We start from the raw sequence: 16,574 nt of genomic DNA on the forward strand, positions 1-16,574 counted from the left end.
CAATTGATTTTTGACAAGTATGTCAAGACAATTCAATGGAGAAAGAATAGTATTTTCAACAGACAGTACTGGGACAACTGAATATCCACATACAAAACAATAAAGTTGGACCCATGCCTCACACCATGTATAAAAATTCAAAATGGATTAATGACCTAAATGAAAGAGCTAAAACTATAAAACTCTTAGAAGAAAACATAGGCATAAATCTTTGTGACCTTGGATTAGGCAATGGTTTCTTAGCTATGACATCAAAAGCATAAGCAACAAAAGAAAAAAAATAGGGCTGGTCGCAGTGGCTCACGCATGTAATCCCAGCACTTTGGGAGGCCAAGGCTGGAAGATTGGTTGAGGCCAGGAATTCAGGACCACCCTGGGCACACAGCAAAACCCCGTTGCTCAAAAAGAGGAAAAAAAAAAAAGGAAAAAAAGATAAGTTGGACTTCATCAAAATTAAAACCTTTTTCTGCTTCAAAGGTCACTACCAAGAAAGTAAAAAGACAACATATAGGATGGGAGAAAAATACTTGCAAATCATATATCTGACAAGTGACTAGTACCCAGAATATAAAAAGAACCCTTACAATTCAACAATAAAAAGACAAATAACCCAAGTGAAAAATGGGCAAAAGAACTGCATAGACATTTCTCCAAAGAAGATACAGAAATGGCCAATAAGCACATGAAGAGATGCCCAACTTCATTAGTCATTAAGGAATGCAAATCAAAACCACGATGAGATACCACTTCACTCACTAGGATGGCTATCTTTTTTTAATCTTTTTTTTTTTTTTTTAACAATAACAAGTGCTGGTGAGGATGCTGGAGAAATTAGAATCTTCATACATTATTGGTGGGAAAGTCAAATGGTGCAGCCACTTTGAAAAACAGTTTGGAAGTTTCTCAAAAAGTTAACAGAGTTACCATATGATCCAGCAATTCTATTCCTGTGTATATACCCAAGAGAATTAGAAATACATGTCCATCACCAGGCACCGTGGCTCATGCCTGTAATCCCAGCACTTTGGAAGGCTGGGACAGACGGATCACCTGAGGAAGGGAATTCAAAACCAGCCTGACCAACATGGAGAAACCCCGTCTCCATTAAAAATACAAAATTAGCTGGCCATGGTGGTGTATGCCTGTAATCCCAGCTACCTGGGAGGCTGAGGCAGGAGAATTACTTGAACCCAGGAGGCGGAAGTTGCAGTGAGGTGAGATCGCACCATTGCACTCTAGCCTGGGCAACGACAGTGAAACTCCATCTCAAAAAAAAAAAAAAAAGAAGGAGGAAGGAGGGAAGGAAGGAGGGAATGAGGGAAGGAGGGAAGGAAGAAAGGAAGGAAGGAGGGAAGGAGGGAAGGGAAGAAAGGAGGAAGGGAGGAAGACATGTCCACACTCTAACTAAAAGACTAACACCTGGCCTACAGAAGGGCTTCTGAGACTGCTCCAGCTCTATGGCCAGCTTGCGATAGGTTGGTTTTCTGTGCCTTTAGTATTGCTCATTATTTAAAACATCCTTCATGAAGACATACCAAGCAGGAGCACCGAGGCAGAAGCCCAGTACAGACCAATGGAAGGAAGGTAGTTGTAACCCACACACTTTGAAGTTGCTCAGAACTCACCCCAATAACATGCCCAAACTAAATCACAGTCCTATTCTATGAGACCACTGAACTATCTTCAGACTAGGGTGGGATTTGTTCAAGAATGCAACATGTACACCAATGTTCATAGAATCATTATTAACAGGCAAAAAGTGGAAACAATTGAAATGTCCATCAACTGATGAGTGGATAAACAACATGTCGTATATCTATAAAACTGAGTATTTGGCCATAAAAAGGAATGAAATACTGATACCTGCTACAACATGGATGAACCTTAAAAACATGTTAAATGAAAGAAGCCAGCCACAAAAGGCCACATTTCATTTACATGTTATATGAATAAGCTAATCCATACAGACAGTAAATTAGTTGCCGGGGGAACAGGAAATGAGAAGTGACTGCAAAGAAGTATGGAGTTTCTTTTTTTTTTTTTTTTTTTTTGGGGACGGGGTCTCGCTCTGTCGCCCAGGCTGGAGTGCAGTGGCCGGATCTCAGCTCACTGCAAGCTCCGCCTCCCGGGTTTACGCCATTCTCCTGCCTCAGCCTCCCGAGTAGCTGGGACTACAGGCGCCCGCCACCTCGCCCGGCTAGTTTTTTGTATTTTTTAGTAGAGACGGGGTTTCACCGTGTTAGCCAGGATGGTCTCGATCTCCTGACCTCGTGATCCGCCCGTCTCGGCCTCCCAAAGTGCTGGGATTACAGGCTTGAGCCACCGCGCCCGGCAGAAGTATGGAGTTTCTTTCGGGGTGATGAAAATGTTCTGGAAGTAGGCAGTAGTAATGATTGGACAACCTTGTGAATATACCAAAAAGCATCAAATCAGATACTTTTTTTTTTTATTTTTTATTTTTGAGATGGAGTCTCGCTCCGTCGCCAGGCTGGAGTACAATGGCGTGATCTCAGCTCACTGCAACCTCCACCTCCTGGGTTCAAGCGATTCTCCTGCCTCAGCCTCCCAAGTAGCTGGGACTACAGGTGCACGCCACCACGCCCAGCTAATTTTTGTATTTTTAGTAGAGACAGGGTTTCACCATGTTGGCCAGGATGGTCTTGATCTCTTGACCTCGTGATCCACCTGCCTTGACCTCCCAAAGTGCTGGGATTATAGGCATGAGCCACCACACCCGGTCCTTCTTTTTTTTTTTTTTTGAGACAGGGTCTTGTTCTGTCACCCAGGCCGGAGTGCAGAGGCCTGACCTCGGCTTACTGCAACCTCCGTCTCCCAGGTTCAAGTGATTCTCCTGCCTCAGCCTCCCAAGTAGCTGGGATTACAGGCGTGCACCACCATGCCTGGCTAATTTTTGTATTTTTAGTAGAGACGGGGTTTCATCATGTTGGTCGGGCTGGTCTTGAACTCCTGACCTCATGATCCGCCCGCCTCGGCCTCCCAAAGTGCTGGGATTACAGGCGTGAGCCACCGCGCCCGGCCGGAAATCAGATACTTTAAAGGCGTGAGTTTTAACGTATGTAAATTATATCTCAATTTTTAAAATTTTAAAAAAGAACCAACTGTTTCAGCAGTAAAATATTCCTTAAGAGAAATGGAATGAGTTCCTTAATACAAGCAATCGTTAGTTTTCACAAGATCAGGACTCATAATGTTCTTAGCAGATTTGAATTTTTTCCAGGTATATCATGTACAAAGTTAACGAGGAGATTTTCACAAAGATTGGCTATGATCACCCCACCCTAATACATCAACTACTTTCACTTTTTCCATGTTACCTTCCAGTGTATACACATGTATATATTTTTGCATGTCTATATTCCGTGCAAATAATCAGTGCAAGTTTTCCCATACTGCTACGTGGCTTTCAAGATTATCACTGAATGGTTGGAAATAGTTCACATTTATAATTTTCTTAACTCTTTCTCCTCCATGCCTTGCCTTGAAGTGCTAGATATTTATTTCCAATTTTTCACTGTTTCCAGATAATGCTGCCATACACATACAACATAAAAAGCTAACAGCTCTTTTCTTCTCTTGGATCACTGAATTAAGATTTCCAGTGGAAAAAAAATACTACATCATTTTTATGACACCTAGTTGCCTTCCAAAATTATTATAAATTTACACCGCTATAAGCAATACAAACTTGCTATATTAGGCATTACCATTTTTTATATTTTTTATGCAATCAATGTTAAAAGATTTTATCTTTTTTATCTTCCTTTAATCTTAAAAGCTTTTGGTTATTCAAGGGCTTCCAAAATCCACAAGCACTTTCTTTTAAAATGCACACCAATGTTCATAGCAACATTATTCATAATAGCCAAAAAGTGGAAACTGTCTAAATGTCTATCAACGGATGAGCGGATAAACAACTCAAAAGATGTCTTTTTCAGTTGCTTATGATTAAAGAGAATGAAGAATTATTTTAAACACAGTATTCTTACTCTAAGGAAAGTAGAACCTATAATAAATTGTTCTGTTTTCCTTAAAAATATATATGCATGTAGTCACCTAGTCAACTGCTAGGAAAATAACAAAGCTTAGGATCCAATCACAATAAAAAGGAAAAGAAAAAACCTGTAACAATTAGCCACTTTTTTTTTTTTTTTTTTTAAGAGACATGATCTTGCTCTGTCACCCAGGCTGGAATGCAGCATTATAATCACAGCTCATTGCAGCCTCAAACTCCTAGACTCAAGCAATCCTCCTGCCTCAGCTTTCCTAAAAGCTTCCTAAAGTGCTGGGATTACAGACATGAGCCACTGCACCCAGCCTAGCCACTTTTTTTTTTTTTTTTTTCTTATTTTGAGATGGAGTCTGACTCTGTTGCCCGGGCTGGTGTACAGTGGTACAATCTTGGCTCACTGCAACCTCAGCCCCCTGGGTTCAAGTAATTCTCCCACCTCAGCCTCCTAAGTAGCTGGGATTACAGGCACATGCCACCACACCCGGCTACTGTTTGTTTTTTTTTAGTGGAGACTGGGTTTCACCATGTTGGCCATGCTGGTCTTGAATTCCTGACCTCAAGTGATCCACCCACCTAGGCCTCCCAAAGTGCTGGGATTACAGGTGTGAGCCACCACGCCCAGCCAGCCTAGCCACTTTTAGATTTCAACACCAATAATAATTATAAGGACACATGCCAAAATATCTCTCTTGACTATCAGGCTCTAGTCAAGACAAAGACCAAGAACAACTGTTATGGTTTGAACGTGTCCTCTCAAAAATTCATGTTGAAACTTAATCCCCATGGTAGTGCTATTAAAAGGTGGGGCCTTTGGGGGAAGCGATTAAGTCATGAGGGCTGTGAACCAGTGCCTCGTAAAAGTGCTGGAGGGAACTAGCTTAGGCCCTTTTCACCTTCCATTTTTCTGCTATGTGAGGATGCCGTATGAAGGCTCTCACCAGACGCCAGTGCCACTGTCTTGATCTTGGACTTCTCAGCCTCTAGAACTGAGAAATAAATTTCAATTATTATTATTATTTTTTGAGATGGAGTTTGACTCTTGTTGTCCAGGCTGGAGTGCAGTGGCGTAATCCTGGTTCACTGCAACCTCCACCTCCCGGGTTCAAGAGATTCTCCTGCCTCAGCCTCCTGAGTAGCTGGAATTATAGGCGCCCGCCACCACGGCCAGCTAATTTTTTGTATTTTTAGTAGAGACGGGGTTTCATCATGTTGGCCAGGCTAGTGATCTGACCTCAGGTGGTCCACCCGCCTTGGCCTCCCAAAGTGCAGTGATTATAAGCATAAGCCACAACACCTGGCCAATTTCTATTATTTTTAAGTTACCCAGCACAAACAGACTAAGGTAACAACCAAGAGCCTACAGAAAGAATTGTTATAATAAAAATACTGGTTAAGCACAAAGTGCCAAGTATTGTTAGAAATATTTACATATTTATTAGCACAATAATTCTTACTAAGTACCATATGAGTTAGAAAATATCCCCATTTTACTATGAAAAAAACTTAGGCTTAAAGAGAGTAAGTTACTTGTCCAAAACAGATCCAGGAAGAGCCCATTGTTCTTAACCCCTGCATTAACAGATGTTATCCTCCCCACAGCATGTGAATTCAAAAAGAAGCACTCCTACCTCAGAATGACAGCAAGGGAGGGTTAAATATGATGACATGAAGATCTCACCGTCATTATAGCAGTGTTTATGTTCAGTCATAGCACCAATGTAACACAGGGAGAGGGTTTGGCATCCCCATTATCCATCAACACCTAAGTTAGACTGCAAACATCTAGTTCCTCCTTCCAAAGCCTGACACTGCCCCCTCGTTTTTTTTTTTTTTTGAGACAGAGTCTCACTCTGTCATCCAGACTGGAGTGCAGTTACGTGATCTCAGCTCACTGCAACCTCCGCCACCAAGTTCAAGTGATTCTCCTGCCTCAGTCTCCCAAGTAGCTGGGAATTCAAGCACCCACCACCACGCACAGCTAATTTTTCTGTATTTTTAGTAGAGACAGGGCTTCGCCATGGTGACCAGGCTGGTGTCGAACTCCTGACCTCAAGTGATTTGCCTGCCTGGGCCTCCCAAAGTGCCGGGATTACACGCATGAGCCACCATGCCCAGCCAACTGCCACCCCTTTTTATCACTCTATATAGATATCCTGGAGTTGCCAATGTCTGTGATGTTGAAAGAAATAATGCTTCTTATTGTCTCTTCTTTTCAGTGTTGGTATGATTTGGGGTTTCTCGTTTGTGTGTTCTGAGGAAAAAAAAAAGATGAAAAGACAATACTTTAAAAAACTGTATTCAATCCTAGTGATCCACTTCCATGTGTTTGAGTTTAATAGTACTCTGTATATGTCAAGCAAATCTTAATGAATTGGAAGTTTACTATCAATAACATATAGATACATATATATATATTTAGAGAAAAGGGCTCATTTGAAAAATATATACCACTTTATAAGTAACTATGCATCTAATTACACTCCACAGGTTTGCTCTTAAAAGTTTATGTAAGGCTGGGTGTGGCGGCTCACACTTGTAAACATAAAATTTTATATTTAAAATAAAAGCAAGGGCCAGGCATGGTATCTCACGCTTGTAATCCCAGCACTTCAGGAGGCAGACAGATCACTTGAGCCTAGAAGTTCAAGATCAGCCTGGGCAACATGGCATGACCTTGTCTCTACTAAAAATACAAAGAAAATTAGCCAGGCGTGGCAGCAGGTGCCTGTAGTCCCAGCTACTCGGGAGGCGGAGGCAGGAGAATGGTGTGAACCCAGGAGGTGGAGCTTGCAGTGAGCTGAGATCGTGCCACTGCACTCCAACCTGGGCAACAGTGCGAGACTCAATCTCAAAAAAAAAAAAAAATACAAAAATTAGCTGGGTGTGGTGGCATGCGCCTGTGGTCCCAGGTACTCTAGAGGCTGAGATGGGAGGACCACTCGAACCTGAGAGGTCGAGGCTACAGTGAGCTATGCCAGCACCACTGCATTCCAGCCTGGGTGACAGGGCAAGACCCTATTTCGAAAATAAATAAATAAGTAAAAGCAGGAAAACCCACAGAACAGTTCAGTCTGTTTTGTGGGTTTTCCTAGTTGATGATATTTTAAATTGTGTTTAGATTTGCCAATAATTAAAATTAACCAGCCCCTCACAATAGTTAAGAATGCTTCGGGAAAGACAATGTATAATGCCCATAAAAACCAAGAGAAAACGCAGACAAGGTCCTTTCCTGCTTCATCCAGCTCCTACTTAGTCAGAGCTGATATTTAACTATGGTCTCTCCTCACCTAAATGTCTATGCTCAGACTTTGGTGATCCTAGTAACGCAATAACTTCTACAAATCAGCATGATTCTCTGTGGGAATTTCACTTACATTATTTGTGAAAACTTGGGAGGGGTGTGGCACAGAGGGTACACAGATGCACGAATAGGACATAGGCTTCAAATGCTTTGATGAACATTTCCATGGAAATTTTACAGATCTGTATGTACTGTGAACAGAAATGAAAAGTCGAGGAAGCTTCACCCCCGCAGTCCTAACCAAATCCAATCATCATTACTCCCATGGAAGAAACAATCAATGAGAAAATAAATCATTAAGGGATATCCAAAATAAGCTAGATCAAATAAAATATCTTCTATTTAATTACCTGAAGCTTCAAATAATCTAGATATCAACACTCATTTCCTAAAATACCCTCCTAGTCTAACTACAACAAAGTAAAAAACTTTAAGATAAAAATGAAACATAAAATTAAATAAAAATGAACTCAAACACTTGGACTTATTTTCTATATAATAAAATGCTTGTCAAAAATTGCTTGAATCCAGGGTATCTAAAATATTGACAGGAAAATCACAAGACAAATAAAAACCAATAGTAACACTGACTATTTGCTTTTTCAATGTTGCTGCTACCTTCATCTCTGAATAACTTGGGACCAGAAGACCAGCCTGCTGAAGCAGGAAGAACTCTAATCTAGAAGTCAGCGATAAGGGTTCTAGTTCAGTCGATGCTACTAGCTAGGTAGGTGGCCCTAAATAGGTCATTTACTTTGTCTTTTCTCTTTCCCAGGGTTTACCTTCCTTAATCAAGGGGCTGACTAACCAGTTTCTCCTAAACTCACCTAACCATAAGAAGTACACCAGGGAAACTGTAAGTGACATGGATTCCAAAAGCCCTTTCCCAATTCAGGAGGTCTCTGGGTGAGGCCTAAGACCTTACTCTTATTAAGTGACCCAAGTAAATCTTTTTTTTTTTTTTTTTTCTTTTGAGACAGAGTTTCGCTCTTGTTGCTCAGGCTGGAGTGCAATGGTGTGATCTCAGTTCACCGCAGCCTCTGCCTCCTGGGTTCAAGCAATTCTCCTGCCTCAGCCTCCCGAGTAGCTGGGATTATAGGCATGCGCCACCATGCCCGGTTAATTTTGTATTTTTAGTAGAGACAGGGTCTCTCCATGTTGGTCAAGCTGGTCTCAAACTCCCAACCTCAGGTGATCTGCCTGCCTCGGCCTCCCAAAGTGCCTGGATTACAGGCGTGAGCTACCGCACCCGGCCCCAAGTAAATCTTATCATCAGGTAAATCTGACAAACACTGGACTAGATAATCCTCAAGTTGCCTGCCTTCCAGCTCTGATTCTGTACTATCTGGCTATTTCATAATGATGTTCTAAAAACACACAAAATTACATTCATTTAATGTATGTTACTGCACAAAAATAAATGTACAAGATCATAAAAACAAATATATCCACTCCCTGTGACACCATTCATACCTTTAAACACTAATTAAAAACATCTTCTGGCCAGGCATGGTGGCATGCACCTGTAATCCCAGCACTCTGGGAGGCTGAGATGGGAGGATTACTTGAGGCCAGGAGTTCAAGACCAGCCTGGGCAACATAGCAAGACCCTAACAAATACTTATAAACTAAATTAAAAAAAAAAAATCTTCCTAGATTCAAGGCAAATACAACACTTAATTTGGTGAGAAAAAAATGTATTTAATATTAAGCTCTCAGTATATTAATATGGAGAGACTTGCTGAGTTATAGAAAGAAATTACCTAATATCTTAGGTGAAAACTATACAGTACATTCTTTCCTTGAAGAACATTATCTGGTAATCCCACCTGCTCCTAAGAAAAAGCTAGAAAAGAGGCTGGCTAAGTCCCTAGCAGCTGTAAATAGCATGCACTGCGCAATACTGGAATGCAACTGTTATAAAGCTAAGAGAAAAATAAGGAAACAGTAACCGGTTACGAATTCTTCAACTGCACCTCAGCATAGACAACTGGGTGGCCCAATCTTTTGTGAGGACGGTTTTGTCAGGTGAATGGAGAGCCTCCAACATGCTTTTCACACACAAAGGTGGCAGCCTTTCATTTTGCTTTTCCTACCCCTACACTACATTGCTCTAGTTTTTCTAAAATTCTCATAATCCTCTAGTGGTATTTACTGAATTTATTCTCTTATTTAGATTTGTAAGTAACTATAAAACTAACATACACAAAAAAAGAGAAAGGCTCCTTGCATGGAATACAGAAAGCAGAGTTATGTAATGGATGCTCATTAGCAACCAGTTATACAGATAGATTCAAAAATGTAAATAAAAACCAAGATTAAAACACAAAACTGAGTTTGACCAATTACTATGTGACCCTTGCAAGAGAAACAGATAAGAAACCAACAGTGAAACATATTACATAATTTAGCCATGGGAAAAACAGCTGTAGAGCAGCCCATGGAGGAAGCACATTAGTATAGCACAATGTTAGTACAAAACATTTCCAAAATGAATCTTGATGCTTGATATGCAAATGCTGTCAACACAATTCTTTAGACTTAGGATCACACAGGCCAAAAAACTGATTTGTTTTAATGGCAAAAAAGGGGACACCAGTTGTTATGCACAACACCACAGAAGCACTGGATTTAAAGTCATATATATGTTTAAACACATTTTTTTTTCTATTGCCCAACAGGCTCTGAGGCAGTGTTGAGACAAAAAATTAAACCTCACACTCAGTAAAACAGAAATGTCAAACCAGGATCAAGGAGAGCAGCATAACAGAGAGGTTAAGAGAGCAGGTTCTGGTGTCACAAAGACCTAAGTTAAAACCCCAAGGCACAAATTACCGTGCAACCTTGAACAAATCATTTCACCCGAGTCAATTTCCTCATTTGTAAAATGGAGATAATACTTCATTCAGCCATTGTGAGATTTAAACAAGGTGATTCATATAAAGCCCTAGCCTCTATAACTGGCACAGAATACACAGGTAAGTAGTAATCATCACCATCATCATGAGCAAACTGTAAAATTAGCACAATTACTATCTCAAATAAAACCAAGAGTTTCCTGGTAGCCAGAGAAAAAAAGATAATCACAGTTCGAATCCAGCCTGGGCAACACAGTGAGACCTTGTCTCTTGGGGAAAAAAAAAAAAAGGAAGAAGAAAGAAGACATTCACATATACTAATATAAATGTGGCTTTTCTTCCCACATTACAGAACATTCTGTTTCCTCCTCCCTAATAAAGAATAACTCATACTAATTCTGTACAACTATATACAGGAAAGTCTTCAATATAGAACTTCTTAATTAGGAAGGACAATTTTGTTTCTTTTTTCTTTTTTTTTTTTGAGACAGGGTCTTTGTCCCCAAGGTTGAAGTGCACCATCTCAGCTCATTGCAATCTCCGCCTCCCAGGCTCAAGGGATCCTCACAGGCTCAAGGAATCCTCCCACCTCAGGCCTCCCGAGGAGCTGGGATCACAGGTACACACCACCACGCCCTGCTAATTTTTGTATTTTTTGTAAGGACGGGGTTTCACCAGGTTGCCCAGGCTAGTCTCGAACTCTTGGGCTCAAGTCATCTGCCCACCTTGGCCTCCTGAAGTGCTGGGATTACACGCATGAGCCACCATGCCTGGTCAAAAGGATAATTTTCAATGAGATCTGGATTTATCATCTAACTGGTTTGGGGAGGTACAGTTGGTATTGTGGGGGGTGTTTTGTTTTTTTGTTTGTCTGTAAATGAGGAATTTAGGAGAGAGGTAGAGGAAGAAAAAGTCTTCAAACCATTCAACACACCATTATTCAGTAGAGAAAAACAATAGAAGGTTGATTGTTAACATTATGTCATAATTGATTTAGAAAATGAAGACACGAAAATCAGGTAAAATGTTTTAACTCAGACATAAAAGAAGAACCAATATAACTGACAGTAAGGTTAAAGTAACCAAACTAATTAAAAAAAAAAAAATCCAAGAAAGGGAAGGTGAAAAAAATCAATTATTCCCATAGTTTAAGTAACAAATATCCATTCTGTCCTTTTAAGATCATGGCTTAAATTTCCCATTTGCAACCAACTATCTTTGCCTGCTCTTCCGAATGTGCCACTAGCTTGAATGTATGCCTTTAACTTGGACTACCTTCTTAACCAAATACATCATTCTGGTTAAAGAAAAAAAGAAAATCTTGTACATTATCATTTTTCTAGAATTCATGGGGAAATATTAGTAATTCCATCATTTAAAGAATACATTTCAAAAAAATACTGTGGTAATTCTGAAGGAAAAAGAGCTCCTCATGAAAATAAATCCATCAAGAAAAATTGTTCAAGGTCAATCAAGCACAAATTTCAAAATAATACAAATTTTGAAATTTTGAGTAGGGGCAGGATTAAGGAGCTGTGAGGTGAAAAACGAAATTCTCAAGGTAAAAAGATACAGAAGTGAAGAAAAGACTTCCGCAAGAAGTACAAACTAGTGTCATCAATTCATGAGTAAACGTGCACAATTCTAAGTAATAAAAAACTCATGCAATAGCTCACCTGTATCAATATTGGGAAATTTAGCAATAGAAAGACTTTTAGGGGCATTTCCAAACATTCCAACATATCTTTCTGTATTACAGAAATTACTACAAAATGAAAGAAGTTAGATGCTCTAATTAACAACTTAGTGGTGAAAGAATGACACCCCCAAAAGAAGCTGTGTCACCTACAGATACTGGACATTTTCTTTTTACTATTTAAGAAACCAGAAGAACCTCCTGCTTTTAAATGCAAATTTACCAATCTTCAAAACACATTCTGCTCTATTCCTTTATATAAAAATTACTGCAATGTGGCCGGGCGCAGTGGCTCACGCCTGTAATCCCAGCACTTTGGGAGACCGAGGCAGGCGGATCACGAGGTCAGGAGATCGAGACCATCCTGGCTAACATGGTGAAACCCCGTCTCTACTAAAAATATAAAAAATTAGCCGGGCATGGTGGCAGGCGCCTGTAGTCTTAGCTACTCAGGAGGCTGAGGCAGGAGAATGGCCTGAACCCAGGAGGCGGAGCTTGCAGTCAGTGGAGATCATGCCACCGCATTCCAGCCTGGGCGACAGAAGGAGACTTCGTCTCAAAAAAAAAAAAATTACTACAGTGAGATCCTGTTCTAAAGAGGCCATCATTCAACCAGAAAAATGGAATTAGGACAACCATATGCTCTTTGAGTATGTTCAGATCATCATATCCAGTGAGCTGTCACTAGGTACATATCACCTTCTTCAGAGGAGAGACTACTACCAGTGATCAAAATTCTATTTGAAGAAGGAAAACTTGGTTTTGAGGACTATCAGGTCACGAAAGATTACATACACATTTCAATACCCGCACATGCACTAGCATCATAATAATTCAAAAACTCAGCATCCCTTGGTTTTCAAATAACACTATTTGAAATAGTGGAAACATTTCACTGGAAACATTCAGAACTTCAATAATAATAGTACGAGTTGCTATTTACCTGTTCATTATATGGTCAAACGAACAAATAACACAATGCAAGAAATGATGTGCTGTATAATTTCTCACCTTGGAACAGTGAGAGTTGACGGAGACATACTTCAATTTAATGTCTCGGATGACCAAGGTGGAAAAAAAGAACACTTTAAACTGAAAGAGTCAAGAAATAAATAAGCCCCAATAGAGGGATTCATCCCACTGTTAAAGGTTCAAGCTTTCTGCCAAAATCACACTTGGTTTGGGCAACTGTAACTGTTGTCAGATAAACGTAAACAAATAGTGAAGACGGCTACGGGACATACAGCCTCTTCACAAAAGGCTGGCTAACTGCTAGTCTTTCCAAGTTACATATTAATCATTTTAATTTAAAACAACAACAACAACAACACTTTTCTAGCTAAGAGAAGTCACATCCAAAATGGGTGATTTTTTTGGCGATACTTAGTTTACCCCACCCCTTACCCTCAAAGGCAGACCTCAATCTTCCCCGTAAGTTGCCAGGCAAGCAGAAACAGAAGCTATAGAAAATGTACTTCGATCTTTGAAAGGCCAGAGTGGATGTAAGGAGAAGGAAAATGACTGCACTGGGTTTACAAAAGCTATTTACATGTTTTCCAAATGCCTGTGATTAAAGTCAACCAAACGGCATGGCATCAGCCAGCCCCTACCTTCACCTAACCACTGAGAACCCAGACAATGAAGGCGGCAGACCCCTCAAGCACAGAGGCCCCACACACGGAACCAAAAAAAAAAGAAGTGTCATGCACAGAAATTACACAGCCTACTTTTTGATAATGGTAAAAAGTAAGTGACGGCAGTCTTGTGCTTTAAAATAACCTAGTAGCACTTGCTAGTTCAATCCATCCCCAAATCCACGCCACCCTTTCAACTTTGCAATTAAGAGAGAGAAGGAGAAATCCCGGTCAACTCGCCTTGGGGGGTTGGTCTGAGGGTAGAGGGCTCAAGTAGGGAAGAGGATGGAGAGAGAAAGAGCAAGCCAATGAAAGAGACCAAAATTTCCCACCTTTCTTAAATTCTTCCAGCATAGCGTCCAACTTGGTGTCATTGAAAACAAAGTGCAAGGGGTGGTTATAAAATTTGGTGATGGTTTTCAGGGGAGTACAGTCATCTGGATCCACGAAGGCCAAGTCTTTGACAAACAGCAGGTCCACGATATTGGAGCGCTCCCCTTCAAACACTGGAATGCGGGTGTAGCCGCTCTCCATGATCTCAGACATGGTGTTGAAGTCCAGGATGGCTTCGCCAGTGATCATGAAGCAGTCCCGGAGTGGGGTCATCACGTCCTCTACCGTCTTGGTGCGGAGCTCCAGCGCCCCTTGGATGATGTTCAGTTCCTCCTTAACGAGGTCGTTGTAGGGGTCGGTGACCCGGAGCATCTCCAGCAGTTTTTCCCGGTTATAGACGGTGCCTATCTCCTGGCCTAGGACGCAGTCCAGCAGCTTGCTGACCGGGTAGGAAGCGGGGAAGGTCATCATCATGAAAAACTTGGTGAGGAAGATGGTGTTGGCCCCCACAGCCAGGCCGTGGCGGGAGCAGATGGCCTGGGGCACAATCTCCCCGAAGATGACGATGCCGATGGTGGAAACCACCACGGCCACGAGGCCAGAGCCGGCGATGTCGTCGAGCAGGATGGTGAGCGTGGTGTTGACCAGCACGTTGCCCAGCAGCAGTGAGCACAGCAGGTAGTTGCCCTGCCTGCGCACAGGCTCGATGCGCTTGGCGTAATTCTTCTCCTTCTCCGTGCCGCAGTTCTGCACGATGCGCAGCTCCATCGGGTCCAGGGCCATAAGCCCCAGGTTGAGGCCACTGAACATGCCCGACAGGCACAGCAGCAGCGAAATGAAGATCACCTGCAGCCAGAAGGGCAGCAGGAACTTCTTCTCTTCGCCTACGATCATCTTGGTGTCCTCGCCGTCGTGGTAAATCCAGGTGGTCTCGGCCCACGGGGGCGGCGGGAGCCCGGCCACCCCAGAGCCGCCCTTGCCCCCGACGGCGCCACCCGCGGATCCCGAGCCGCCGGCACCCAGGGCGGGCGTGGAGAGCGACGTGCACAGGTAATAGGACTTGCTCTTCTCCATCTTGCGTAGCGGTTTGATCTCGATCTCGATGATGCCCGAGGTGCGGCGGTTGAGAATGATGTGGGGCAAGATGATGATGTCTGAGGTGCGGATGCCGCAGCGCTGGGGGCCGCTGTCCGGCTCCGGCGGCGCGGGGCCCCCCAGCCCGCGCTCCCCCGGGCTGTGGCGCCGCCGCTCGTGTTCGGTGAAGGCGATGCGGGACCACGTCTCGTTGTTGATGTTCTGCCCGTACACCCGCAGCTTGACCCGGGTCCGTTCGCTCACCCGCAGCGCCCCCCCTTCCATGAACGACACGTCGTTCGTGTCCTCCAGCCGCAGCCCGATGATCACCGTCTCCTCGTTCTCGCCCACCGCTGCGCAGCCGCCCGCGCCGCAGCAGCAGCTCAGCAGGAGCAGCGGCAGCAGCCGCCCCGCAGCCGCCTGCAGGAACCCCCGGCCGCGGGCGCTGAGGCTGCGGCGCGCCGCCATCTTCCAAGTGGGCAGTGCGGCGGCTACCTGCCCGCCCGCCATCTTTACTTTGGGTTCACAAGCGCCACAGCCAATCATAGGGTGGCTGCTCCAGCTGCGGCTTCATCCTTTCCAGCCGGCGGCGCGAGCGCAGGTACCTGCCCCTGGGCGAGACTGCAACTGAGCGTCCGCGGCCAGTGCTCAGCAGTTCGCCTCCCTGACTGACACTGACTCGACCTCGGCCAGCTGAGGAACCCCGAGTCTCGCAGGAGGGGACAGAGGGAGGGAGAGGAGCACCGGCTGCTCCCGCGAGAGGCAGGCCCACCGGCCAATCACAAGCGGGCGCCCGCCCTCCCAGCCAGGGGGCTGGAATGGGGGGCGTGACCGTGTGCCGTTCCGCGAACCAATGACAAGGTAAATGGGTGGGGCGATGAGAGCCACCGTCCCCCCCTGCACGCCAAGTTTCCAACTGAAAGGCGCGTGACTCTTGTGTATGTGCGAGGGGAGGGGGCGTGGCCAGCTGGGACTCGAGAGCCAGTCAACGATGAGAGTTGTAGGAAAGGGGCGTGGCCTCCGTCCTGCTGCCAATGGGAAGGAGCCGTCCCCGGGGCCCGCGCTCCCCGGGGGACCCGGTAATAGATCCCGGAGCCTGGACCGGTCGGGTTTGGATAAAGCCCTGCGGCGCAAGGCGGCAGGTTTCCGATGCACTGGCTTGCTGGCTCTGCAGTTGTCAGTTCGTAGGCAGAAAGCCGCAGCGCCCTCCTGCCCCGGAGGCCCGAGAAGACAACTAGAGGCGGCTTGGGATGCACACAGCCTAAAAAGCCGGGGCACCGGCCGCTGTCCCCAACTCTACGTGCGCGGCGCTCCGCTGGGGTAAGCGGCGTCTGTGGCCCAGGCACAGCTGCAGACCAGCAGTCCTCACGCCTCAAGACTCCTAGGGTACGCGCTGTCTGCGGCTCGCGATCACATGGCGCCACCTGCGGGCCGCAGGAGCGCCCTGCAACGCTTTCCAGGTCCGCGGCATACCCCAAAAGGTGTACATAAAGTTACGGATGGGGCGGTCAGAGGGACAGTTCCCCAAATTTGCTAGTCATAGAACCCCTACATATTATCACTAAAAGTATATACTTCCTAGACCCTTTCCCATATTTACAGAGTGGGAAGGGCCCACTGTATTCCCAACAGGAACCCAGGCAAGTTA

The 16,574-nt window shown here is 44.2% G+C and overlaps 1 protein-coding gene across 1 annotated transcript in view; it reads right to left on the minus strand.

Annotated features, from left to right (window-relative positions):
• CNNM2 (cyclin and CBS domain divalent metal cation transport mediator 2) overlaps positions 1–15,655 on the minus strand; it is a 170,404-nt gene extending 154,749 nt beyond the window's left edge. The window contains exon 1 of the mRNA XM_023206528.2: positions 13,852–15,655. Within this exon, the coding sequence (XP_023062296.1) occupies positions 13,852–15,472 (1,621 nt within the window). The 5' untranslated portion in view covers positions 15,473–15,655. The remainder of the gene's footprint in view (positions 1–13,851) is intronic.
• Positions 15,656–16,574: the final 919 nt, after the last annotated feature.

Source organism: Piliocolobus tephrosceles, chromosome 9, assembly GCF_002776525.5.
Source record: "Piliocolobus tephrosceles isolate RC106 chromosome 9, ASM277652v3, whole genome shotgun sequence".
In the NCBI taxonomy this organism is placed as follows: domain Eukaryota; kingdom Metazoa; phylum Chordata; class Mammalia; order Primates; family Cercopithecidae; genus Piliocolobus; species Piliocolobus tephrosceles.